Source organism: Mus pahari, chromosome 1 (assembly GCF_900095145.1).
Source record: "Mus pahari chromosome 1, PAHARI_EIJ_v1.1, whole genome shotgun sequence".
NCBI classification, from domain to species: Eukaryota; Metazoa; Chordata; class Mammalia; order Rodentia; family Muridae; genus Mus; species Mus pahari.
The window spans coordinates 114,674,598-114,699,826 of NC_034590.1; the positions used below are offsets into that span (position 1 = coordinate 114,674,598).

General features: G+C 51.8%; 2 protein-coding genes across 3 annotated transcripts in view; one reads left to right on the top strand and one right to left on the bottom strand.

The window, feature by feature from the left end:
* The window catches only part of Ighmbp2 (immunoglobulin mu DNA binding protein 2), a 20,727-nt gene extending 5,410 nt beyond the window's left edge, over nt 1-15,317 (bottom strand). Inside the window, exons 1-12 of the mRNA XM_021195183.1 lie at nt 15,079-15,317; nt 13,851-14,020; nt 12,270-12,459; nt 12,017-12,114; nt 9,645-9,808; nt 8,304-8,504; nt 6,927-7,074; nt 5,539-5,713; nt 2,687-2,869; nt 2,327-2,445; nt 1,343-1,437; nt 419-542 (exon numbers count right to left, since the gene is read on the bottom strand). Coding sequence (XP_021050842.1) covers nt 419-542; nt 1,343-1,437; nt 2,327-2,445; nt 2,687-2,869; nt 5,539-5,713; nt 6,927-7,074; nt 8,304-8,504; nt 9,645-9,808; nt 12,017-12,114; nt 12,270-12,459; nt 13,851-14,020; nt 15,079-15,164 — 1,753 coding nt within the window. The 5' untranslated portion in view covers nt 15,165-15,317. The remainder of the gene's footprint in view (nt 1-418; nt 543-1,342; nt 1,438-2,326; nt 2,446-2,686; nt 2,870-5,538; nt 5,714-6,926; nt 7,075-8,303; nt 8,505-9,644; nt 9,809-12,016; nt 12,115-12,269; nt 12,460-13,850; nt 14,021-15,078) is intronic.
* A 65-nt stretch (nt 15,318-15,382) lies between these two features.
* Nucleotides 15,383-24,984, top strand: Mrpl21 (mitochondrial ribosomal protein L21). Of its 2 annotated transcripts, none has more exons than XM_021195189.2 (7): nt 15,383-15,509; nt 17,134-17,191; nt 17,696-17,781; nt 19,184-19,347; nt 19,934-19,986; nt 21,069-21,172; nt 24,587-24,984. In XM_021195189.2, exons 1-7 carry the CDS (start codon nt 15,410-15,412, stop codon nt 24,742-24,744), a joined length of 723 nt encoding a protein of 240 aa, XP_021050848.1. In that variant the 5' UTR covers nt 15,383-15,409; the 3' UTR covers nt 24,745-24,984. The 2 variants fall into 2 exon arrangements, with proteins under 2 accessions (XP_021050848.1, XP_021050854.1); XM_021195195.2 differs by lacking the exon at nt 24,587-24,984 and adding an exon at nt 23,074-23,302.
* The last annotated feature ends 245 nt before the right edge of the window (nt 24,985-25,229 follow it).

Genomic DNA, 25,229 nt, shown 5'->3' on the forward strand with positions numbered 1-25,229 from the left:
GTGCACACATACACACACGCATGCATGCGCATGCGTGTGCATACACACACACACACACACACACACACACACACACACACACACACACACACACACATGCCCAGCGTCAGGAGCAGCTGCTATGGACACAGCATAGAACTCTGCAGAGTCACTCCCCTCCATACCCATCTCCAGCTTCCAAGGCCACACAAAAATCATGTCTCAAGGCTAAAGGACAGGCTCTAGGGCATGGGGGGAGGGGTTTTCTTTGCCTGGACAGGGTGACTAAGTCACTTGGGGCCCACCATGTCCCAGCCTGCGTCCCTAGTCACCTGTTCCCTGGCCAGACCGAGTCTATTCTCTTCGCTGAAATTACACCCTCCCTTCCCTGACACTCCCAGGCTGAGCACAAGGCTCAAACAGGGGCTGCGCCACATACCTTTCCTATTGGACCTGACGAAGGTCAGGATCACAGCCTCCTTCTCTCGGCCTTGAAAGCCATCAACCGACTTAATCTCCAGCTCAGGGTGCTTACTGGAGAGGCTCTGTCTGAGCAGATCCACCTGAAACAGAAAGTAGGGCCAAGATGTCATCACCAAGTCAGGGGACTGCAAGATCCGTCATGCCTGGGAGCCCTGCACCATGGAATGGCCACTGTGGGTACCTTTCAGTGACCACAGCAGCAGCAAGCTGCCCTGAGGCTTGTAGCCTTTTCTCTTCTTAGTTTGGGAGTGAGTGTGCTGACCGTGGGGGCACGTGGACCTCTCCTGCATGCCTCTGCCCTGAGCACACGTAAACCGCAGGACCAAGGAGCATGGCATTGATGCTCAGGGTCAGTAGAGCTTGGGCAGTCAGGGAGCATTTGGGAGGACACACGGACAGAGCAGTATAAACTGAGCTAGGGCCCTCCCACGCTAGGGAGAGGGTGCTGAGGGTGGCAGCACTCTGTGCATTACGGCATCTCCTTGCTTCTCACAGCCTCGTGTGTGATGCTGGTGACCAGAATGGGGTGACACTGCCTCTGAGGACCTTGAACTAGGCAGGCAGCAAGCTTCTCCTACCAAGCCAGATGGGGGAAGGGACACAACCGGGGCCTGGCTGATCCATCAGCACGGTCTCTATGCCATCTGGGAATGCTGGCCTAAAACAAGGACACAGTGGGGGACCAGGCCAAGGTCAGGCTGGTAGCAATGTGAGGAACAGAAACACAGATAGTCTCTGACCGGTGTCCTCTGGGCCCTAGACCTGGTCACAATGAGGTCCACTGTAGCCCTGGACTTCATAGCTAACAAACTTCCCTGCCCTTTCAGGACTAGTAGGCTGAGTCCATGATACAGAGAAACAAAAGGGGGATCCCTCACACCTGAAGGTTGTAGGGTGCGATGATGGCAATGTCACCTGCCTGGACCCCAGCATCCAACAGAGCCTGGATGTGCAAAGTGACGAGGCGAACTTCGCCTGGGGAGGAGAGAGGGTAGCGTTCAGTGAGGACCATACTATACAGCTCAGCTGTTTCTGAGCTGTGGGAAACACTTCCTGCCTGTTGTGAGCAGATCTTATGCTGGGCCAAGGGCAGGGAATATCCAGGGAGGTAACCAGCTGACCAGAGGGTCACCAGGCTGGTAGATAAGCGTCATAGGACCTGGGTACTGCTGACTTGGAAAGATTCTCAACCTAAGATGAACCAAGCAGCTGGGTTGGTGTTCGGAGGAGTGCGGGAAAGCATCAGCTGGACCCCTGGACGAGCACACAGGTGCTGCCCTGGCTCCAAGCCCACAGTTCGCCAGCTTATCCTCATCTGTGCCACCCAGTGCCTCCCTGTGGAGAGTGGGAGCCTGGGGTGACTTGTTCTAGTTTATTTATTTTTTCAAGATTTTATTTCCTTATTTTATATATATGATGAGTACACTGTAGCTGTCTTCAGGCACAACAGAAGAGGGAACTGGATCCCATTACAGATGGTTGTGAGCCACCATGTGGTTGTTAGGATTTGAACTCAGGACCTCTGGAAGAGCAGCTAGTGCTCTTAACCGCTGAGTCATCTCTCCAGCCCTTTATTTTATTTTTAAATGTATTTTTATTTATGTGTGTGTGTGTGTGTGTGTGTGTGTGTAAGTGTAGCCATGTGTGCTCAGATGCCTGAAGAGACCAGAAAGAGGCCATTAGCTATCTTGGAGCTGGAGTTACAGGCAATTGTGAGCTGCCCAGTGAGGTGCTGGGAGTTGACTTGGGTCGTCTAGCAGAGCACCGGTGCTCTTAACTGCAGAGGCACCACTTTCAGCCTGTGCAGTAACATGTTAGAAAAACCAGTCTAAGAAGGACCAGGGAGTCCTGGCTCGAAACTCACCCGGGTTTCCTTTGGACTGGTTGTCCTCCTCCTCCAGCTCCAGCAGCCCACAGCCAGCGGTGTCTATAAGCAGCAGCGGGACACGTGTCTCCTCTGTGTCAGTCACACCTGGGAGGTCCCTGGCATAGCGGTGGGTAGAACGTAAGACTGACTTCCTTCACAAAAATACCAGTCCTTCCCAACAAAACCACAGAAGGGCTGCCGGATGGGTCCAGCCCCCAGGAAGGCCCAGGCAACTGTCGAGAAAGTGATTCCAGAGCCTCTGCTAACCCAAACCCTTAAGAGGACACAGAGGGCCAACTGGGGCTGGAGCCAGGCAAGGCAGAAAGATCAGGGGAAGCAAGAGGCTAGGTCACTCACTTTAGGAGGTGTCCTGCCACAGAGGGATGGGCAGTAAGCTGCCCGTGGTACATGGCTTCCGAGGCCCAGCGCGTGATGGCCTGGTGCATTCGGTACTGTACCGTCAGCATCCTCACCACGCCAGCCCCATGCTTCTCTGCCAGACGCTCCATCAGGCTGCGGGACAGCCCAGCCAGTGCTGCCCTGTGCCCGAAAAGGGAAAATAAGTGAGTGTGGAGTCCAGATGTGACACCATGGGAGGGAAAGGAAATGGTCCTCAGTCTTAGGACCCAACGCTTCCCTGGCATCCCATGTGACGGAAGGGAAAGCTGGGCTGAGCTGCAGTGTGCAACTTAAACCACCAGAACCTAAGGACACATCCATCCCTTCAGAGCAACAGGGACCTGGCCGATGGCAAAGAACAAGAGGGAGACAGGCTCCATGGAGATACTTTGCTGCTTAGAAGATGGGAGAAGAAACAGGAGCCACCATCTGCAGTGGCCTTGAAAGGCAGGGAAGTCAGACAGAGTCTCCCTGAAGCCTTTAGACCAGGCAGCTCCATTTAGAACCAAGGCCCCAGCACTGTACACCGCAACCCTGCGTTGTTTCTAAGACAGAAAAATGTTTCCTGGGCACTGGGAAGTATGCCTGGACCCAGCACTCAGTAGGTCATGAATTCAATGGCACCTTCAGCTACATAGTGAATGCAAGGCCAGCCTGTGCTATTTGAAACCCTGTCTCAAAATAAACAAATCAAACCCAAACGTGTTCCAGTGGGTAGCTGTCACCACTACAGCTGGCGACTCAGCTGAGACCATCCCAGGCCCACCCTGTCCAGGGATGGATGCACTCGTTCTCCACAGCTGAACCACTTCCACCCCATGCACAGGAGAGTGAGACCTGAGGGCTTAAGTAAAGTCCGAGGCTACCCACCCGTGGAGCCGCTGGCACGGCACCTCTCTCCACGCTGAAATGTCCAAGACCATGTGAAGCACCCCATCCCATCTCAGCGGGCCCCTGAGAATTTATGAGGCCCTTCAAGTTGAGAATCAACTGATTCTTTTAAAGTCCTTGTTTTTATTTTACAGGGGGTTCGCTTCCTTATGTTGCTTTTGAACGCCACATGTGCCTTAAGGGGCCAGAAGAGGGTGTTGGATCCTCTGGGCCTGTAGTGCTGTGAAGCAATTCTGGGTCCTCTGGAAGAGCAGCCAGTGCTCTTTAGCTGCTGAGCCCTGGCATCCAATTGATTCTTAAGGACCACTGTCACCAAAGGAACTAAGGCCAAAGGCAGGATATACCATGCCTGTCACACACCTCTATAAACCTACAAGTACAGTTGGAGCACAGCCACGGGTACCACCCAGCTTTCCCAAGGGACACACATGGTCCGCCTCTTCACAGGCACAGCCCATACTCCTCCCACAGCTCCCTAGAGGATGGAGCCATCTGCTGTCTCACTTTGAGAAACATTCCCTTGGAGAAGTCACCAGGCATACACCACGAGCCTCCTGCCCTTCCCATCAGGACTTTCATGCTACCCATAATCCTCCACTCCTCCCCTCAAAGATCCCCCGAGACACACACACACACACACACACACACACACACACACACACACACACACACACACACGTCTAGTTCTGAGGGACTGCCAGAAGCACCCTTTCTTCACTACACCCTAGCCTGAGCATCCCACCTCCAGGGCCACCCACTCCTCTGGGAGGATCCACACAACACCTTTCCTAGCAATTCTTTTACCACCAGAAAAGACACAATTTCAAATGCAAGAAAAACCAGATCAAAGCCTCCTCAGCTGCAAGGAGGCCACAAGCAAGGCTGAGGGCCCTGACTGCTGGAGGAGGCTGTTCCTGGTGGCTTCTACGTCAGACCTGGCCCACAGGCCCACAGTGGGCTCTCTACATGGGAAGATAATCACATGACACTGTCAGGAAAGGATTCAACCTGAGAGAAACCATGAGACCATCAGAAGGGGACTGGAGGCAACAGCTGAGCAGGGTGGGCACAGGGAACCCATAGGGGGCCATCGCAATGGAGGGCAGGGCTACCCACCTCAGGGAGCAGTGGTTCAGACAAAAGGGAACAGATGAAGTTGGTCTGTTGCTATGTACTGTAATGCTAACACTGCCCCCTTCCCCCCAAGCTCTGGTTGCTCACAGGGACAAGGAACTCCTCAGATACACCAAGTGATGCTATGTAACCTTGCTCCTTAATTTAAAGCTATTGGTTGAATAAAGATTCCTACAGCCTATAGCTGGGCAGAGGAAAGGTAGATGGAGTTCTGGTTCCTGGGCTTGAGGTTTGAGGCAGGACCATGAGGAGAAGAGAGAGAAGGTAGAAAGAGGAGACGATGCCATGGAGTAAGGGATGGCGAGAACTGGCCATGAGGGCTGGCCAGCTGGAGTTAAGAGTGGCCCAGGTAGACCATGGTAAGTCATATCTCAGGGTTATCGACCAGGAAGTAGACAAAATAGCTCAGAGCTTTGCCATCTGTCCAGCTCTAGTGCTATTAAGGTTTATTATAAACATAAAAGGTTTCTGTCTTTTATCTGGGAACTGAATGGGCTAAGGTGGGGTAGAAACCCCCTAGGATAGTAAATACATACTACAACAAGGAACAGCGAGGCAGGGGCACACCAAGCCCTGAGGAGGGAGGAGTAGGAAGACTGAGCTGGGCCACTCCACAGGTCCTGGTAAATAGCCACACTGCAGAGCCCACGGTGGGCTGGGAGTTAACCAACTGCTCAGGTCTGTGGACACCAAAGTTCAGCACAGAGAAGAGATGCAGTTGAGAGCCACGTGACAGAGGAAAGAGTACAGGAAGAGCCAGCAGAGCAGGCAGGCCAGTGTCTCACCTGTGAGAGACGGTGGTGGGTGGCAGCTGTTTGTGGTCTCCAGCAAGGATGCACTTTGGGGCCTTCAGCAGGGGGATCCAGCAGCTGGCTTCTAGGGCCTGGGCACACTCGTCCACCACCACCACATCAAAGTAGTCCTCAGGCAGCAGCCTCAAAGGGCCATCAGCCGATGCACCTGGTAGGGAAGGACACCAAGCTGGCTCACTCATTGCTCTTCAAAACCTCACCTTATACTGAATCTACAACACTGAAGGTCATGGGGAAGGTTCGATGGATAAAGGAGCTTGCCGCCACGCCTAATGACCTGAGTTCAAGCCCTAAGGCCCATATGCTGGAAGAAGAGAACTGCTTTCTCCAAGCTGTCCTCTAACTCTACACATGGCCACCCACACAAAGTGAATACAAAAATATCCTATTTGGGATTTCAACTAAATCTTACAAGGGAGATGAAAAAAACAAGTACTAGCAGACATTAAAGTAGAACACAGAGCCATGAGGATGCTGGGTGGTGCACATCTGTGATCCCAGCACTTGTGAGGCTAAGGCAGGATGATAAGGAATCGGGGTCATCTTCTGCTATAAACAAGTTCAAGGCAGCCTGAAGCCACATGAGACCCACTCTCAGGAAGTGTCAAAAAACGGGGCGCAGGAGAGATGGCTCAGCAGTACTGCTCCTGCAGAGGACCTGAGTTCAATTCTCAGCACCCACGAAGGTGGCTCACAACCATCCATAAATCCAGCTCCCGGGGATCTGAGATGTTTGACTGCCATAGGCACCTGCACTCATGTGCATATATATCTAATTAAAAATAAATCCTTAAATAAACTTAAGAAGCAAAAACCAAACAAATCTCAAAACAAACGAGACCACCTCATCATGATGGTGAACTGTGCACTTACTTAATCAAGGAGACAGAACCTAACCTAACACTCACAGAGATTCAAAGTAAGAGCTCAGTGGGTAAGAACACTTGCTTATAAGCATAAGGACCAGAGTTCAACTCTCCAGTGCCCACGTAAACGGCAGGGAGGGGCTGCACAGAGACCTATAACCAGGGGCCTATAACCAAGCACTGTCAGGGGCAGAGGCAGGAGCACTCCTGGGGTTTGCTGGACACCAGCCCAGCTCCAGTGGAGACCTTGTCTTAGAGACACAATGCAAAAAGCAATAGAGCAGGACTCCTGATGTCTTTCTCTGGCCACACACACACACACACACACACACACACATCCCACAAAACAAGAGGGGACACCCAGAATAGACCTGTCTGTGAAAGACACATTGATTTTGTAGTTAGAAGACTCCCCACAAAGTGAGTCCCAGGAAGAGCAGCAGCCACTGCAGACTCCAGGCCAAGGCTGTGCTGGCAGCAGGGCCACACTCTCACCTGTGTTGGTGGCTAGGACCACATCTGCTGCAGTGAGGCTCTGAACTATGGCTGCTTCTTCCCTCTCCTTCAGTTCCTTCCTCAGCAGCTTAATTTCACTTCGAAAATTACCTTTCTCTCTCTTATCCTGTGTCTTTTTGTTCTTGCCCTAGAAGAAAATCTATAATTACTCCAACAAGACTCCACACTTCTTTTCCAGCACACTGCTCTTGGGCAGTCAGCAATGCAGCTCAGCACGGTCCTGAGACAGCGCTAAACTGCAGAATCATTGTGAAGGACACACACAAGCTACCTAAGAGCCTCCCACCCCACCTCCACTGGGGCTGGAAGGGATAGTCACTATTACTGTGACTATGAGCAGAAGGTGTTCCAGACGATAATGTACCAGTTAGGACTTGAGTGGAAATGTCAAGAGCCTGAGCTTGCTGCTATCTGTGTGTGGGCCCGAGGCCCAAGCAGCACCCTGAGCCTTGTTCCCACCTCCATACACACCATCTGCCCCCAGGTTGACACCAAGATCAGCATCATGCAGCCACTTAAAGAGCTAATGGACTCCCGTCCCTGGCATCCTCTCATGTGGCTGCCCTCATTCCACGGTGCTGAGGACACACAGGAGCGCCAGGAGAGCAGAGGAACTGCAGGGGAAAGTCGGGCAGGTGTGTGAACTAGAGAGCTGGTTTATAAGCACCACCCTCTGGAATTGAGCCACTTCACCTGAAGTCACCCCGCCTTGCTCTGCAGGGCCAGGAGTCCTGGTATGGAGGTAAAATGGGCGAACGATTCTAGAAGGGACTAGTACTTTTCTGAGTAGTTTTCAACTTGCTAGGACCAGCCAGCCCATCTGCAGTGCTGGGGAGGAACCGAGGAAATGTTTGCTTCTTCTGATCTTCCTTCCAGTGTTGGAGATAAAAGCTAGGGGTATGCACACACCTGCACACCTTCTGCCCTGTGCTACCCCTGAGCCCAGGGAACACTTTCTTCAGGAGAATTTCTCACCTACTCCACACACCTGAAGCACCTAAATGCCCAATGCAACTCTCCACTCACAGCAAGCAGTCCAAACTAAAGAGTACTCGCTATGCAACTCAGGATGACCTTGAACTTTTGTTCTTCCAGCCTCTACCCTACAAGTACTAGGATGACAGGTCTGAGCTACCATGCTCAATTTTATGTGATGCTGGGGTTGAACCCAGGGCCTCCTGAAGGCTAGGAAGCCATAGTACCTGAGCCACACCCACAGCCCTGGATTATAAGGGACTAAGCAAACAGAGGCAGAAGATAAGCAGGAGGAACCTGGGCAGAACACAAACATGCACTCCTTAAAGACTAAAGCTCAGACAAGCTCCCGCACGGGGACACTGGCTCCATGATACCTACAAAGACCTGGTCGATGTCCCTTCTGATGTCAGCAACAATCTGGGCGTTGTCACTGCGTGCTAGCACTGCGTCCAGTGAGTGCTGCTGAACGGACTCCAGGAGGCGGGCAGGGTGACCCAGGCGCAGAATCCGCTTCTTGCACAGAGCCAGGCGCTCCACCAGGTTGTCCACAGCGATGTTGGAGGGAGCACAGCACAGGACCTGGAGAAGCACAGAGTGAGGCTTCTACCAACTTCTTTCCTAATTAAAACCACTTACCAGACACTAAACCAAACAATAGCCTTTAGAGGACAGAGAATGATCACTGGTAAGGTGACAGAGCCAACACACGGTGCCAGCGGTGCATGGCATTCAACCCAGGCCTCATCCCGGTAACCAGAACCTGGAGAGCCACAGCCTGTGCATCCCCCAAACACTGAATGTGTCTTGCTGACCTGTGATGGCACAGAAGACTCTGAAACAACAACCCATGTGTTGTGCCACTCAACAGTCCCAGTGAGCCCCTGTGACACCGGTGAGCCCCTGTGACACTGGTGCACCAGCTTCCCTGCACACTGAGGTGGAGGGCATCAACGAAAACCATCCTACCTGCTCCCATCAAGCCAGCTTTTCCTGCTGGTTCCAAACATCTACAAAGGCACTCTGGTGGAAACCCTCATGGACAGAGACTGTGACAGGTCTCCCTGCAGCTCTGAGGAGAGGTGGCTCTGCCAATCACCCTCTGGCTCATGCAGTCACTGCTGCATAAACAGGCACAGCTCTGTTTCCTGGTTACCTTGTCTACACAATGAGTCCACGGGTCCCCAGCATTCAGGTCACTGTGGGGTTACTATGTTCACAGGAATGCCTGGAGGATCAGGGTGCCCCACACTGATGTGGTGAACAGTAGCATGCAATGGTGCTTCATGCCTCAGAGAGGCAGGAGGGCATGCATGGCACATGTGTATCTTGTGGTTAAACTGCACATCTGCTTAACTGTAATCCCACCAGCTGTCTTGACCTGTTTCAGGCTTTTCAAAGGGCTTTGGTCAATTCCACGGCACCACTGTGAACCAGACTCAGAGCAAGAATATAGCAAGCATGCAGACTGAGGGAGCCTGGCCAACAACAAAGGCTGAGCGATCTTCAGGGCTCCTGCACCTTCCCCCTGTGAGCATCCAGACAGGTGTCCAGTTTTGTGAGGCTAAGGGAAACTGCAGAGTATGGCAGCTCAGCGCTCAACCTGCAAATGTCCTGTGCCAGTCCTGACACAGATACACATGCTGGACTGAGGGGACCCTGCCGAGTGAAGACAGGCCCAGAGCTACAGGGCTGGAAAAGGAGAGGAGCGCCTCTGCCCACCTTTAAGCCTTGCTTCACAGCTTGAAGGATTATTTCCACCACAGTTGTGGTTTTCCCAGTGCCAGGAGGCCCGTGGATGATGGCAAGTTCTTTCTGGGCCAGTGCAAAGGACACAGCTTCCTTCTGGGAAGGGTCCAGGGTTGTGTTGTAGAAAGAGAGAGGGGCTGCAAGAGAAGCACCACTGTCAGCAGTCAGGAACAAGACGTGCACAGAGCAGGCTCAACCCCAGGCTAAGACACAGCATAGAGATGCTGTTTTACCATTCTTTGAGGCAGGATCTCACTATACAACCTTGGCTGGTTTGGAATTCACTCTGTAGACCAGGCTGGCCTCAAACTCAGAGACCCACCTGCCTCTGCCTCCCGAGTGCTGGGATTAACAGTGTGCTTATACCTCTTTTTGTTGTTTGTTTGTTCCTTCAGAGCAAAATCTCATACAGCCTAGCCTAGCCTCCAACTCTCTAAGTAGCTGAAGATGACCCTGACGGTCTTCTGCTCTCCAGCCTCCAGAGCACTGCTATACCACCACACCTGGCTAGCAGTGCTAGGGGTGGAACTCAGGGCTTCACTTATGCTAGGCCAACACTCTAACCCACGAGCTATAGCTCCAAGCCCTAATTTTCAAAACAAGAGTTCTCCAGGAACAGGAAGCAATACCCAGCCTGCTGTTCCGTCCCCCTCTTTTAAAAAAATCATCTGTTGTGCACACATGCGAGCATGCAAGCATGCATGCACGTGACAGAGACAATATCCTTATGGAGGTCAGAGGACAACCTCTGGCACCCATCCTTGTCTTCTGTCTAGTTGGACACAAGGTCTGCTCATGACTGCGTCGGCCAGGTCAGCTGGCCTCTGAGGTTCCAGGAATTCCAGCTCTGCCTCCCAGCTCATGCAGGAATGCCAAAATTACATCCAGAAAGACCATTTGGGTTCTGCGGATCTGAAGTCAGGCTTTCACACTCACACACCAGGCACTGTACCCACTGAGGCGCTCCAGCCCTAGCGACCTCCTCTGCTCAGCTCCATCCCAGTGTCCACCCAGAGACACCTAACAGAAGATGAGCACACCAAGCTCTGAGGAAAAGGGCGCCGACCTGCGCCTGCAAACCATCCTAAGAGATGACAAGGGACAAAGCGTGGGTTCTGGTACATTCCACAGCACGCACCCCGTTAACTAGATAACAGCTAGAATCAGGACACACCAGCCCTTAGAGGTAGATAATATATTTCTGGGGTGGGTATGGTGACACATGTCCATAATCCTAGTTAGTCCCCAGGAGTTCAAGGTCATTCCGGACCATGTAGATTGAGACTAAGACCTATCTTTTATTTAGTGTGGAGTGGGGCAGAGCTGAGGAGATGGCTCAGTGAGTAAAGTGCTTGTCACACAAGCGTGAAAGCCTTGCTTGGGTCTCTAACCCCATGTCATAGCTGGGCCCAGTGAAGTGCATCTATAGTCCCTGGGCCTCACTGGCCAGTCAGCTTATCTCATCAGTGAGCTCCAAGTTCAGGGAGAGACCCTGCCTCAAAAATGAGCTGGAGTCTCGTGATGGCTCAGTGGGTAAAGGCACGGTCACTCAAGCCTGACACTCTATGTTCACTCTCTAGAACCCAGGCAAAGGAGGAAGGAGAAAACCACCTCAGAGTTGTTCTCTGACCTCTGCATGCACACAACACACGGGAGCAGTAAACGGATAAAAGACAGAGTGGAGAGGGACTGAGGAAGACACCTGGTATCAACCTCTGGCCCATAACCACAGGAGCACACGTGTATATGCATACTTACACAAACATGTACACATATCACACACACACACACACACACACACACACACACACACGGTGTTGGTATACATCCATAGCCTCAGCACTCGGGAGACAGAGGCAGGAGGATCAGAAGTCAAAGGCCAGCCTCAGCTATACAGCAACTTCTGTAATGAGAACTTCTTCAGTACTGAGTCCAGAGAATATGGTCTAGAGCCTTGAATCACTCAGAGAAGCACATCTGAAGATGTCAGGAGATTTTTAAACTTAATGTAAATCCTTGCTAAAACAGACCAAAATCACAGTGTCCTACATCATTTCAGGTGGGAAAAAGTGAAAGCTGGAGAGATGTCTCGGTGGTTAAAAACATGCACTGTTCCGGCAGAGGACCCACGGTTGCTATGTTGAACAGCTTATAACCGCCTCTAACTCCAGCTCCAGATGACACAACGGCCCCTTCTGATATACCCCAGGCAATGTACTCATGTGGATGCACATTCATTCTTTCTCTCTCCCTCTCCCACCCCCTCTCCCTCTCTTTCATACACACACACACACACACACACACACACACACACACACACACACACGAAAATTTAAAATCCTCACCTATTTCCGGGGCAGGACTTGGGGTGGAGCCGCCCAACAGGACGTCTATGAGCGAGGATGCTGGCCCAGAGTGGTACTTCTTCAGTGTCATCAGTGCTCTGTGAGGAACCAGAGCCAAAATGAGGAGCTCTTTGGGATACCAGTTTAGGGACACCATCACCTGAGAGCACCACTCCCTCCCTCAACACAAGTAATGGTGCCCACGAGTCCCATCCAAGGAAGAGATCCTTTGGTTTCCGTCAGGAACTCTCACTTTTTCAGGCGTTTGTAGGTGACATCGTTGGCAAGCTTCAGCAGTCTGTAGGTATTCTCTCTGTCCAGGTTCAGCTGGAGATCATGGGACTCATCAAAGGCCACTGTGACTGATTTTTGGGTGATGCGGGTCAGGACCCCAGTGGCCAGTTGGCTGTTTTCATTAGTATCATACAGACCCACAATATCACCTGCAAAACCAAGACCAGCTAGTTATTACGGTATGTGATCATTTCCAGTATATTTCAAACCATGCATCTATTTATTCCATCTGTGTGCTATGGTGCACATGTGTGAGCCAGAAGGCAACTTGTGGCAGCTGGTTCCCTCCTTCCACCATGTGGATCCTGGGTACTGAATTCAGGTTGTCAATCAAGCTTGGTGACAAGCACCTTTTCTCCCTGAAGCTAACTCAGATGTGTGGTATGGGTTTTACCTGTGCCTTGAATCTCCCCCTGACTCTAGAAAAACAGAAGGAGCACTCCTGGGGCAGAAGCTGAGCTTATGTCAGGCTCCTCACATCCCACTCAGCTCAGGATTGCCACTTCTGAGTGACGACTGAGCCTTGAGATTGTCCTTCAGACTGACAATAGCCACATCCCTTGATTTGGTCACCAGTTCAGCTTGCTGGTGTTCCACACCGAAGCCCCAGTTGCTGTGACCACTGCCACCCATCATTCTCACATTCTAGTCACTCCACACAGGTTCTGAGAGGGCGCTGTGCACACTCCATCCCGCCCCCTCACACCTGACAGTGGCAGGCACTCTTGCTCCCATTTGCCAAGGGTGCAGGCTGAAGGTAGTTCCTTTAACAAGATCAAGATATCAAGTTCCCCTTGGTCTGACACCCGCCAGCAGGTTCCCTCATCCCACTCCCCTCATCTGACCTTCTCCAAACCTAGCAGGGGAACTGAAAACTGTCGGGACAAGAGTCTATGAATCAGCACAACCAAAGGCTGCCACAGGCAGCGCTGCTGGCTCTCAGTTTTCAGGGCAGAGGCCAACTTGCATCCCTAGAGTGTGGTCAAAATGCTCCAGAGTACAGTGCAATGGCAGAGTGCTTGCTCAGCAGGCCAGAGGCCCTGGGTTCTATCCCAGGCACTGCAAAGAGAAAGCTGCCAGACTGGGCAACCAAAAAGCATTAACAGCCGAATGTGGTAGTGTATATCTGCAATCTCAGAACTCAATAGGCAGAGACAGAAAGTTCACTGCAACTTCTACTGCAGCCTGGTCTATATAGAAAGTTCCCAATGGGCCAGCGCTATACAGTTAGTCACATTCCTGTCTCCAAAAACCAACAAAAAGTCAGGTATGCTGGTGTAGCCCTATAATCCCAGCATCTGGAAGGTAGCGGCAGGAAAATTAGGAGTTCAAGGCTCAAAGTCATCCTCCGTTACACAGGAAATTTCAGACCCTGTCTCAAAACAACAAAACCAGGCTATGCTGATCACAGGGTTTGTAAACAGAAGGTTTTCACTGCAGGGCCTCAGACTGTGTGGGTCAGTCCTCCAGCCCTTGGGACAGCACAGGCCTTGATCTAGCCACCAGCCATGGCCGATACAAGCCCCCAGGGAACACCTACCAGAGGTGAAGCTGTTGCTGGGAAGCACCACCGCAGGCCCAAACTTCCTGGGCTCAAAGGTGAGCAGCCGCTGCCCATACAGCCCGGTGCGCTGGCTGGAGACCTGAAGCTTCAGCAAGCACACCCCTCGGCTCTGAAGCTCTTTCAGAGAACTGTGTTCCTGCCAGGACCTAGGAGACACCAAGCAGAACGGCTTCACTGTTTGTGCAAGGAAGAAAGGAGTTCTGCTTACAGGCATTATGTATGCCCCAGAAGGACTCCGGATCGGCTCCACTCCAATCCTACCTCTCCCACACCCCCCGGAACAGGTACTGCCTAACTAGCTCCAGGTCAGCCAACACAGAGTCTTATCATGTCTCTTTGCTATTTGACATCTAGTCTTTTGGGGTCCTCCCATTTATTTATACCCGACTCCCTCTCTGCTTCTTACTACCAACACTTGAACTGTGGTTCAAGGTCCCAGTTTGGCTTGAAGCAAATCGCTTCATTCTCACAGCAAGCGCGTGGTGTGGGAATCACATACCTCTACAGACAGAGTGTGGGAAAGCCTAGCACATAACTCCATAGTCACACAGCCAGAGCAGCAAAACCTCTCCCTCATCATGACTGACAGACCCTCAACCAACCAATGGTCGCATCTGTAATCGCACAGACAGGCTTCACGTCCTCCCTCCACGTGGGTTACCCTGGGCCAGTTACTTCGCCAGCCTTTGTCTATCCCTAGGGAAATGCATTGCAGGAATTGCACTGTGGGATACAGAAGTGGTGGCTCTGTCTGTTGCAGGCCTGTAGATATTCGCCTGAAACAACATGGCTCTTCAGGAATGCTCAGGCACCATACATGACATAGGCTTCATTAACTTTCCTCTAGGAAGCTGCTCTCTGGCACACACCCCACCCTGGACCCCCGAGGAAAACTTGTCCCACTCCCCATCTAGCACTGATCATCCTGTAAAGTCTCTTCGTTTTCTCTTTTTTCCTTGGGGTGGGAGGCTTCACTACAGGATCTCCTGTAGCCCGGGTTGACTTCAAATTGGCTATGTAGCCAAAAAGTGACCTTGAACTCCCGATCCTTTTGCCTCGACGCCCCGAAATGACGCTGCTACGCGGTCTTCTACTAGGGCCGCCTCAGTGTGCTGCCTGCCCATTGACCCAGTCAACACTAGACCGGATCCAGGCGGTGACTAAGGAGAGCTACAGAGGGCCTGGGACCTGCCGCCAAACCTACCTGCGCTCCTCCACCTCGGCGTCCCGCTCCAGCTCCAGCAGCTGTAGCTGCTGGGCCACGAAACTCTCCACGGTGGACGAGGCCATCTGCTCCGCGGTGCAGCCCCTGACGGATGCGTCCTGCTCGGCCAGTTTAGTCCTGTGGGACCCGTGTTCCTGTCGGACCGTGTTCCCCACCGGACCAGAGTCCACAAAAGGCCCTGCGCTCCCAGCCAAGCCCGTGATTGCAGTAGGATCCCTGTTTCCCTCCTCCAGGGGTTCCCTACTGAGCTGGTGCGTTGACGCACAAGGTTCGCGCCGCTTCCGCTTCCGGTTGGGACTGTGGAAACAACATGGCAGCTGCCATAGCGGCCTCGGCCTTGCCGGGCGCCTTCGGACGGCTGGTGTCTGTGTGTAGCCGTAGCATCTTGGCATCCCAGGGACCCGGACCAGGTGAGACCAGGGAGGCCTGGTGAGGGAGGAAGCTAGCGGTGCTTCCGCCGTCAGCCGTCCGCGTGCCTGAGTCCACCTTGGTACCTGGTGTGTTGGTTGCGAGAGTCGTGAATATTGCACGGGGTTTGGAGTACGAGAACCCGAGATGAGAACGAGGTTCCTTCAGTTCATTGCTTAATACTGGCAAGTGCTCTTAAACTTAAGTGTAGGTCCTATAGTACAGGGACACAAATGGGTGTAGAGAAATGACCTACCCAGGGTCATACAGTGGGGATGTAAAGAAAGCGATATAGAAGCTGCTAAGTAGAGCTTGGGTGTGGCCGTTGTCCCCGGGCTGCTAGCCACCCTCGGATCAGGAAAAAAAAATGACGTTAAAGGAGTGAGTGATTTTAATGTTAGGACCTTAGACCATGAAGTGAGCTATCTTGAAACATAACAAGTCACTAAGTAATGTGTCCTTAGTTTTGTTGACCCAGACGTTTTGGTTTGTGTATGTGTTATGTGTATGTATGTGTGCAGGTGGGTGTACCTGCCCGTGTGGAGACCAGATGATGATGTCAGGTGGACACTATTGTGTTCTACCTTTTCACTTTCTTTCTTTCTTTCTTTCTTTCTTTCTTTTTTTTTTTTTTTTTTTAAGATTTATTGTGATGTTTGTTTCTGTGTGGGAATGCCCTTTCTGTGCACTTAAGTGAAGGTGCCTTTGGAGTCCAGAAGAGGGAGTCAGATGTTAATCCATAGATGCCAGGAGAAAGGCCACCAACTCAAATCATCATGGCCAAATTAATTAAAGCAAGCTTTTTCACTTGGGTACGCAGGCTGCCTCCACCTAAGACAGGATTGGTTCAGGAGGTCAGCAATGGACACCAGTGAAATAAGGGTTTCTACAGTTCAGGAGTAGGAGGTTTCCAAATGGGGGTGAAGCAGAACATAAGGGTAACCGGTTAGTCACAGCAATCTTCTGAAACAAAGGTGCAGTTACAAGGTGGTCATAACAACAGGTCAGGTCATCATAATAACTTTGAAACAAAGGCATAGTTGCCGTTTTCCGGGACAGGCAGTATAAACCCATTTTTAGTTAAGGTGGGGCATAACCCAATCCTTGAGAAACAGATTTAATCATAAACAGAAATGAATCTACTTTTTCTCTACTGTAAGATGACTTTCCAGCTTAAGATAGAGGCATGCTAGTTTATCATAGATCCCTGGAGCTGGAGTTGCAGACACTTGTGGCCTTCCATGTGGGTGCTAAGAACCAAACTTTATCTTCTACAAGAACGACAGCTACTCTTCCACTGACCCTTTTCTCCAGCCCCTCTCCAGCTTATTTCTAAAGATTTCTCGGTGAACCTGGAGCTGGCTATTTGGTTAGACTGGTTAATCAACAAGCCCCCAAGATCTGTTTGTCTCCACTCCCCAGTGCTGGGTGGGGTAACAGAAGTGCCTGGCTTTGTATTTTAGTGCTGGTGACCTGAACTCAGGTTCTCACACTTGCAGAGCAGACACTTTACCCACCGAGCCATCCCCAGTCTGTTTTCACAGACAGGTTGTAATGCAGTATGTTAAACCATATGCTAGCCACAGATCTGTGCATGTCCTCACAATGTTTCTCTTCTTCTTACAGCCTCCCTCTGGTCTGCTTCTCGAAGGTTCAATTCACAGAGCGCTTCTTATCCACAAGGGTAAAATACCAAAATGTGGGTTTGGTGATTTTTCCACTTATCTGTAAATGTTACCTTCAAGTTAAAAGATCTCTACATTTGAGGCAGGGTGTGATGGCAGACTTGGTGGCATAAGTCTTTAATCCCAGCATTTAGGAGGCAGAGGCAGATGAACAGCCAGGGCTACACAGAAAAACCTTGTCTTTAAAATAAAATAACAAATTGTTCTACATAGCTCAGTGATAGCATGTTTGGCCAACATACTTGAGACCTTGAGTTCCTCCTTCAGCATAAATGTGTACACATGCATCATGCATGCATTCATACATAGAATTCTGTCCCCAACAGAAATAATGCATGTGTGTGTGCATAGTGATGTAGAGGTAGCATTAATGTTGTGGGTTTTATACCCCTCCATAGCAAGCTTGCACACACCCTCCTGATGCTTACTGAACAGCTGTTCTTGGGGAGTTGAAACTGCCTTTCCTGAGCTTGTGATGTGTGTTTATAAAATGGCTTTTGCAGATATGTTCCTAAGACCTCCCTGAGTTCACCACCCTGGCAAGAAGTGGTTCTGCCGGACCCTGTTGAAGAGACTAGACACCATACAGGTAAAACTTGGCAGGAGCTGGGCAGGGAGGCCTTGGTAGCCCTAGCACTTGGGAGGCCTAGGCAGGGGCATTGCTGAGAGTTTGAGGCCAGCCTAGGCTACAAAGTGAGACTCTATCTCAAAACACAGAATAAAAAGGGAAATGATTGGGTAGCACCGAGTGTCCATTCCCATGTGTCACTGAGATAATCATTGCCATAGAGCAAGGCAGCAGGTTTCTGAGTGCTCAGAACCCCAGCACACATGAGACCTCACATTCATTTTGGTTGGTAAACACCAACATATATGATGAATCTTCTCTTGATAAACAGTACTCCAACATATACCACGAGGCAGTCAGGTAATGGGAGGGGTAGTGGGTGCACCTCCATCTCCAGCTATGTTATGTATCAGTGCAACCCTGTCATCCCAGTACTCAGTTAGGGACACCACAAGTTCACGTTCAGCCTGAGCTACATGTCAGGTAAAGGCAGCACAGCTGTTGCCAACTGAAGATCATGTCTCAGCTTCCCAAAAGCTAGAAGTTCCCATCATTGCGGGGAATCTAATGGTATTTTAGAGTAGTGTTGAAGATCCTGTTCAGGCTAAGTATAGTCCCCCTGGAGGTCTGGGATTGCTTGGAAGGCTTGCCCCAGCTATCAGAACTCACGAATGTGATGATGAGGAGCGGCAGTGTTGGTGTGCAGGTTGTATAGGTCCTGTGTGTCCTCTGGAGCACTTGTTGACTGTTAGTGCTCACTCACTGTGCAGGGCACCACCACAGGAGAAGTCTGCGTGTTTGGCGCATCATCTGGAGCCTTCACTGGGATGCCAGGAGCTGCTCTGGCCCTGGCCTTCTCCAGAGCAGGAATTGTTATGTCTGTCCTGTGTGTGCAGCGCTTGGCCCAGGGGTGGGTTCTATGCTCAGTGGGTGTCTTCTCAGGACAAAATTGAGAGCTAAGGACTGTGATGTGAACCAAAGCGGTGGTAATGGGAACAGGGAAGGTGCTGGGGTGGAGGGTGGGGCAGGAGGCCCTGCCAGCTCAGGGACGTAGAATGCGGCTCCTCAGGCTGCAGGAGGGCTGTCCTCTCACTTCTTAGACTGCTCACTCCTTGCCCTGGGACGTAGGACAGGCTAGACTCACTGCCATCCTGCTTCAGCCTCCCAAATGCTGGGATTATGGGCGTGCACCATCATGTTCTGCTTGTGCACTGGGTCTTAATTGATTTTTTAAAAAAAGCAAAAACGATGAGGGTTCTGCTGCAGAACTGCAGAAGTAACACTTCCTGCCAGTGCTCCTGAGAGCCCCAGCCCAAGCCGGCTCCTGCCTACTGGCTGGGTAAGCAGGGCTGGACAGACTGCAGGAGCACTCCTCAGAAGGGAGCCGGTGCCTGTCCAGTGATTGCCACCTACTGTCCTGCAGAGGTTGTGAAGAAGGTGAATGAGCTGATTGCCACAGGCCAGTATGGCCGGCTCTTTGCTGTCGTGCACTTTGCCAGCCACCAATGGAAGGTGACCGCAGAGGACCTGATTCTAATTGAAAATGAGTTGGATATCAAGTGTGGAGAGAGGATTCGGCTGGAGAAGGTGAGGTGCACGTTGTGTTGTGGACTCAGGGACTCTGGCACCTAGTGAGCATTGCTGAGGGTTTTCTCAGCTATGCTGAATAAAGGACTCACGGCCAGCGGGAGTGGACTCTGCATGGGGCAGAGCAAAGGGGAGAGTAGGGCTAGAGGAGGACAGTGGAGCTGAGCTGTGTCTCCATAGCCTCGATCACAGATGTAAGCTGCCAGAGAGCTTGGCAGGAGATTTCCAGCACCCGCTGTTGTAGGGGAGGCTGGAAAGTCCCAGCAGCGTAATGCTGTGTGGGTGGTAGCAAGGATGGCCGCCAAAGCAGCTTAGTCTGTAGTCTGATTGTTTTGATTTGAGACAGGGTCTCCTGCATTGTACCCCAGGCTAGCTTCAGACTTGCTGTGTAGACCAGACTGCTCCTGATCCTCCAGCATCTACCTCTCCCATGGGTAGTGGAGGTCAGAGAGCTTACAGAGATCATTTCTCTCCCTCCACTGTGGGCCTTGAAGCTTTCTGTGTTTTCCGTTTCCTGTCCAGTCCCAGCATGAGGCATCACCTTGGTGAAAAGTCGGATTAAATATGCTACATTTTATCTTCTCAGGTCCTGCTGGTTGGGGCAGACAACTTCACACTCCTGGGCAAGCCACTCCTTGGGTAATGAGCTTCAAACCCTGGGCTTGGTCCAGGGCTGGGCTGGCTCACAGGCTGGACACGGTGTGGTTAGGCCCAATAGGGATTGTTCAGCATCACTGTAAGAGTTAAATGCAACACCTTCCTTAAAATTCTGGTGGGTGTTTGGTGTCCCAGGAGACACCCAGCTGGGAGACTGGTCAGTCACTAATCCACTGTAGTATAGTTTTTTCTTCTTTCCTTCCTTCCTTCCTTCCTTCCTTCCTCTCTTCCTTCCTGCCTTCCTTCCTTCCTTCCTTCCTTCCTTCCTTCCTTCCTTCCTTCCTTCCTCTCTTCCTGCCTGCCTGCCTTCCTTCCTTCCTTCCTTCCTTCCTTCCTTCCTGCCTGCCTGCCTTCCTTCCTTCCTGTCCTGGAATTCACTATGTGGACCAGGCTGGCCTTGAACTCACAGGAGACCCACCTGCTTCTGCCTCCTGGATGCTGGGATTAAAGGTGTGCGCCACCATAGCCAGCAGCCAGTGCAGCCTTTCAGATCATCGTAAGGGCTGGTGGTTCAGCACAGAGATAGAGTGTCTACTTGTTAAGTGTGAGGCCCTGGGACTGTGCTCTCAACACCACAAACAAAGTTAATTGAAAAAAAAAAAATTTTTTTTTTCTTTGTTGGTTTTTTTTTTTGTTAGTGTTTTGTTTTGGTTTTTGAGCCAGAGTTTAACTGTGTAGCCCAGGTTAGACTTAGAACTCACAATGTGTACTAGGCTGACCTTGAATTTGTGGCCATCCTCCTGCCTCTGCCTCCTAGATACTGGCATCAGTCACACTTGACTAAAAGATTTTTTAAATACTCTTCATTATGTTTTCTCACTGTTTTCAAAGTGAATGACCCGTATGTGGGGTACATGGCTGTTGACCCTATACAGGAAGCAGAGGTGGGAGGGTCAGAGGTCAGTTCATTCCTTGGATGTAGAGAGAATTTAAGGTTGGTCTGGGCTGCATGAGATCCCACTTCAGAACCAGGAATTCTCTGGGGAGCTTCCGCAGGTTGTGCGTGAAGCTAAAAGGCAATGAAGGAGGTGCACTCACAGTGTCCTTTCTTTTCTGTCTCCTAGAAAGGATCTCGTACGAGTTGAAGCCACAGTCATTGAAAAGACAGAATCATGGCCCAAAATCAACATGAAATTTAGGAAAAGGAAGAACTTCAGGAAGAAAAAAAGTAAGTGTGAGACAGTGTATTGGGGCCCTGTGCTCCCAGCACACCGTGGTTGTGCCCATGTTCCCTGCCAAGTAGCTGGGTAATGCCAGGGTGGTGTTGTGCCAGCATTGTGTGGGACAAGGGCCCAGGATGACTCACACTGCCCCTCTGAACGTGCAGACCACATAGAGCTGTGAACCTAGCATGGCACCCACCTTGAGACACGGGGACAGCAGTGGCATATAAGATTGTCTTGGAAAACTGGAAACAGCTCCCACGTGTGCCGGGAATAGTTCACACTCTGCACAAGTCAGGCTGAGGTAGTAACAAGGCAGGAATCTCTTGGCAGGCAGCCTCATGTTGTCAGCACATGTGTTTGTGCATATGACGTCACAGATAATTCAAAGGGAGACGTGATTAGATGCTCAGGAACAGGTTCATGGCCTCTGCAGGAAGTGGGGGAGCCAGCTGTGCTCTTTGAAATCAGTTGGTCAGACCTGGCAGTCCACACCCTCGCTTCTGATGCTGCTGCCTGCATTAGCCCTTTAGTAATCGGCCCCAGTAGTGTCGTGGAGGTGCCAAATACAAATATCCTCTGAGTGGTCAGGCCATGGCCAGCTGGCTGACTTTTAAGGAACTGGGGAGGCTCATCTGAACCTGAGGATGCTGAAGAGGCCCTGGAGCCAGTGTGAGGAGAGAAGCTGGGGGAAGAGCCAGCTTAGGGATGTCTGGGGGTGAGGCCGCAGTGCCTAATACCCACGGGAGAAGGTTACAAGCTGGGCTTCAGCATCAGCTGGGAGGAGTGGGGCCATGAGGCTGCTGACCTGTGGACAGGGCAGGTGAAGTCTAAGGATGGCTTCTCAGGGCACTGCTTCCATTTTCAGTGGTTGGTCTGCTAGGCAAGAATCCCCTGTGGTGGTGGAAGTCATGGGTGGGCAGTGCTGTGTGGTAAGTGTGGTGCCAAGGCCAGGTAGAGCAGGGGGGGGCAGGAGGGGACACCAGTGTCCTTGCCATTGAGTCAGTCTCCTCATCCCTGAGGGAACACCTAATTACTAGGCCCTAATAGGTGTGGCCTGTCCCCTATTGCCTGCTTTGTTCTGACATAGACATCTGACATCCTCAAAGCAGTAGGTGGTCCATGAACAGTGAGAGGGCCAGAGAACTCCAGTCAATCCCTGCAAAACAAAGGGACCCCAGGGCAGGGCCCAGGATGGCAGAGTGGCTACAGAGCCTGTCCCTGGGAGTGACACCACAGCAGATAAGGCCAGGTCTAGTGCTTATACTGAAGAGGCTGAGGCAGGGGTCCCAGCCGCCTGGACAACACGGCAAGATCCTGTCTCCAGCCAGGCCCAGGGCCGATGAGAGGGCTTGGCAGGTGAAGACACTGCTGACACAGAACCCACACAGTTGAAGGGAAGGGCTAGTTTCTCCCAAGTTGTCCTCTGATACACACTTGCATGTGTACACACACACTCAGACACACTATGACAACTTGCATGCACACACAAAATCAATGCATTAAACAAGTATTTTTAATTGGCTCCCTCATAGCCCCTTAAAAATAGTAGCAGCGGCAGTTGTGAAGCAGTCCTGGGCGGTGGGTTGTAGTCTCATGTACCCCAGTCAGTAGCACCACAGCCTGTGTTAAAGGGGAGCCTCCCCCATCGCTCACTCAGAGTGAGCAGGCCCACCCTGCCTTGGAAGCCTTGGTGCCAGTGTGGCTGTGGGAGCAGACCTGGACCATAGGCCACTGGGGATGGAGCCCATGCAGTGAGTGAGGCAGTCAGTACACACCTCAGAAACAGAAGGAACAAGGGACCTGGCTGGCAGCCATGCAGAATGCACTGTTGTGTTGACCTGAGCCCCGAGACCGCTGTCTGAAGGACATGAGACTGAGCCCGTGACAAGGTTCTCTCTTTCAGTCATTGTGAACCCCCAGACCGTCCTCCGCATTAACACCATTGAGATTGCACCATGTTTGCTGTGACCGCAGAGCCGATGTCTAAGAAGTTCTGAGATGTCTAATAAACTCACGTCTGTACTCTGGAAGCTGAGACAGGAGGATCACAATTGCGTTCCAGGCTAGGTTGGACTACATAGCAAGACCTTGTCTGACAATGAAAACAAATAAAGTATTTTCTAGGAGACTGAGTCTGTGACTTGCTGTTAAAGCCAGTTCATGCTGACTGGCGGGGTACATTAGCCGTGTCACAACAAATATCACCCTGAGCCCCAGCAGCAAGCCTGGAGAAGATGACTGGCCAGGCCCCGCCCCCGCCCTGGGCCAAGCCGGCTGCTTGTACTGACTGAGGTATTCCTGGCAGCTGTGAGGCAGAAGGGGGACCCACACCTGGCACAGAAGTGGGCAAGAGCTGGAGTGGGTTACCAGGGCAGCTGGTGGGATTGGGCATGTGGCTCAGGTGACAGTGCACTCACTGCCCTAGCATGCAGAGAGCCCTCAAAGGCTGAGGCAGGAGGATCCCCAAGTTCAGGGTCACCTTCACCTGCATAGTAAGCCCGGGCCAGCCTGAGCTCCGTGACCCTACCTGAGGATGAAGCAAGCTGCTCCGTGGTGGAACGCTGCAACTGGCCAGGGGGGTCTGTCAGCTGCTTCCTTTTGCCTCCGTCATTCTATGACGGGTCACAGTCCAGGGTCAGTGCTCCAGCGGTCCCGGGATGGAGGGGAGCACAGCGACAATAGGGCAGAGGGTGAGCAGGAGTTCTGATCCTAGGCAGGGTTTGGGGCTCCAGGACTGTGACCCTGTGAGTCAGGCCTCCTTGGGGAAGACCACCAGGAGGTCACACAGGCTCTAAGGATCAAGCCAGAAGCATGGAATCAGGGAGGAAGCACAGGCCATCCACAGGGACTGCCAGTCTTTCTAGTGGCAGTAGGCTGTGACCATTCAGTGAAGGTTGTCATACTTTTCCTTGCTGCCCCTAAGAAGTGACCCTCACTTGGATTTGTAGGTTTTTTTGAGATAGGGAGGTATCATTGTATCATTCCTCATAGCCCAGGATGGCCTTGAATGTGAAGTAAACTCCTCTCGGCCTCAGGCTGGGATTGCAGGTGTGCGCCACCACTCCCAGCCGCCCAACTCTGGAGAGTGGGCCTTTTGGATTGGGCGGGAGGTAGTTACCCAGCAGCCAGGTTCCCCTGCAGCTCCTTCTGTATGCAGTAGAGGGCAGCACCCGACTGGCCAGCTCTGCCCTGTAGCCTGAGAGGGGAGGGAGCTGCTGGAGAGCAGGCCTCTTCACAGGCCCCAAACTGACCTTGGCATGGCTCAGGAGGGAAGGTGGTAGACAGGCCTTGGGTGTGAAGTGCTGGACAATCTGCAACCTCTATCCAACCAATTAGTCTCTCCCTCTCCCTCTCCCTCTCCCTCTCCCTCTCCCTCTCCCTCCCCCTCCCCCTCCCCCTCCCCCCCTCTCTGTTAGACACAGACCCCTCAGGGATATTTATGCCTCAGTGTATGCCAAAGAGCAATTCTCAGGAGTTGGGCCTACTTTGCACCTCATTTAAGACAGTTTGTTCACTGCGTAAGCCAGGTCAGCTGACCATGGAGCTCGCGGAGACTCTTCTGTCCCCACCTTGAATTCCCTGTAGCTGTACTGGGATTAAACATGTGACTCTTACATGGGTCTGGGGATCTGAACTCTGTCTCCAGGCTTGTGCAGCAAGTGCTTTACCCACGGAGCCACCTCCAACCCAGCTTCGTGTATTATTTGTTGTTTGTCTGTGTGTATGTCTGCATAGGAGGACAGAGGTGTTACGGATCCCCTAGAACAGTTGTGTCTGCCTGACACGGTACTGAGAATGAACTCAGGTCCTCTACAAGAACAATGTGTGCTCTTTCTTAACCACCGAACCTTCTTTCCAACCCAGTGTCTAGCAAATTTCTCTTGCGGTTAATAACTCATGCTGGAATCCTGGACACCAACTCTCCCCTACCCTCCTGCTAGCCCAGCAGTGTCTCTGAGCCCATGGGTCTATATTCTTTGACTGTGGCTTATATGTGTCTATACTTTCACTGTTTTGTTTTTAAGATGGTATGTGTCTCAGGCTGGCCTCCGAGTTAGT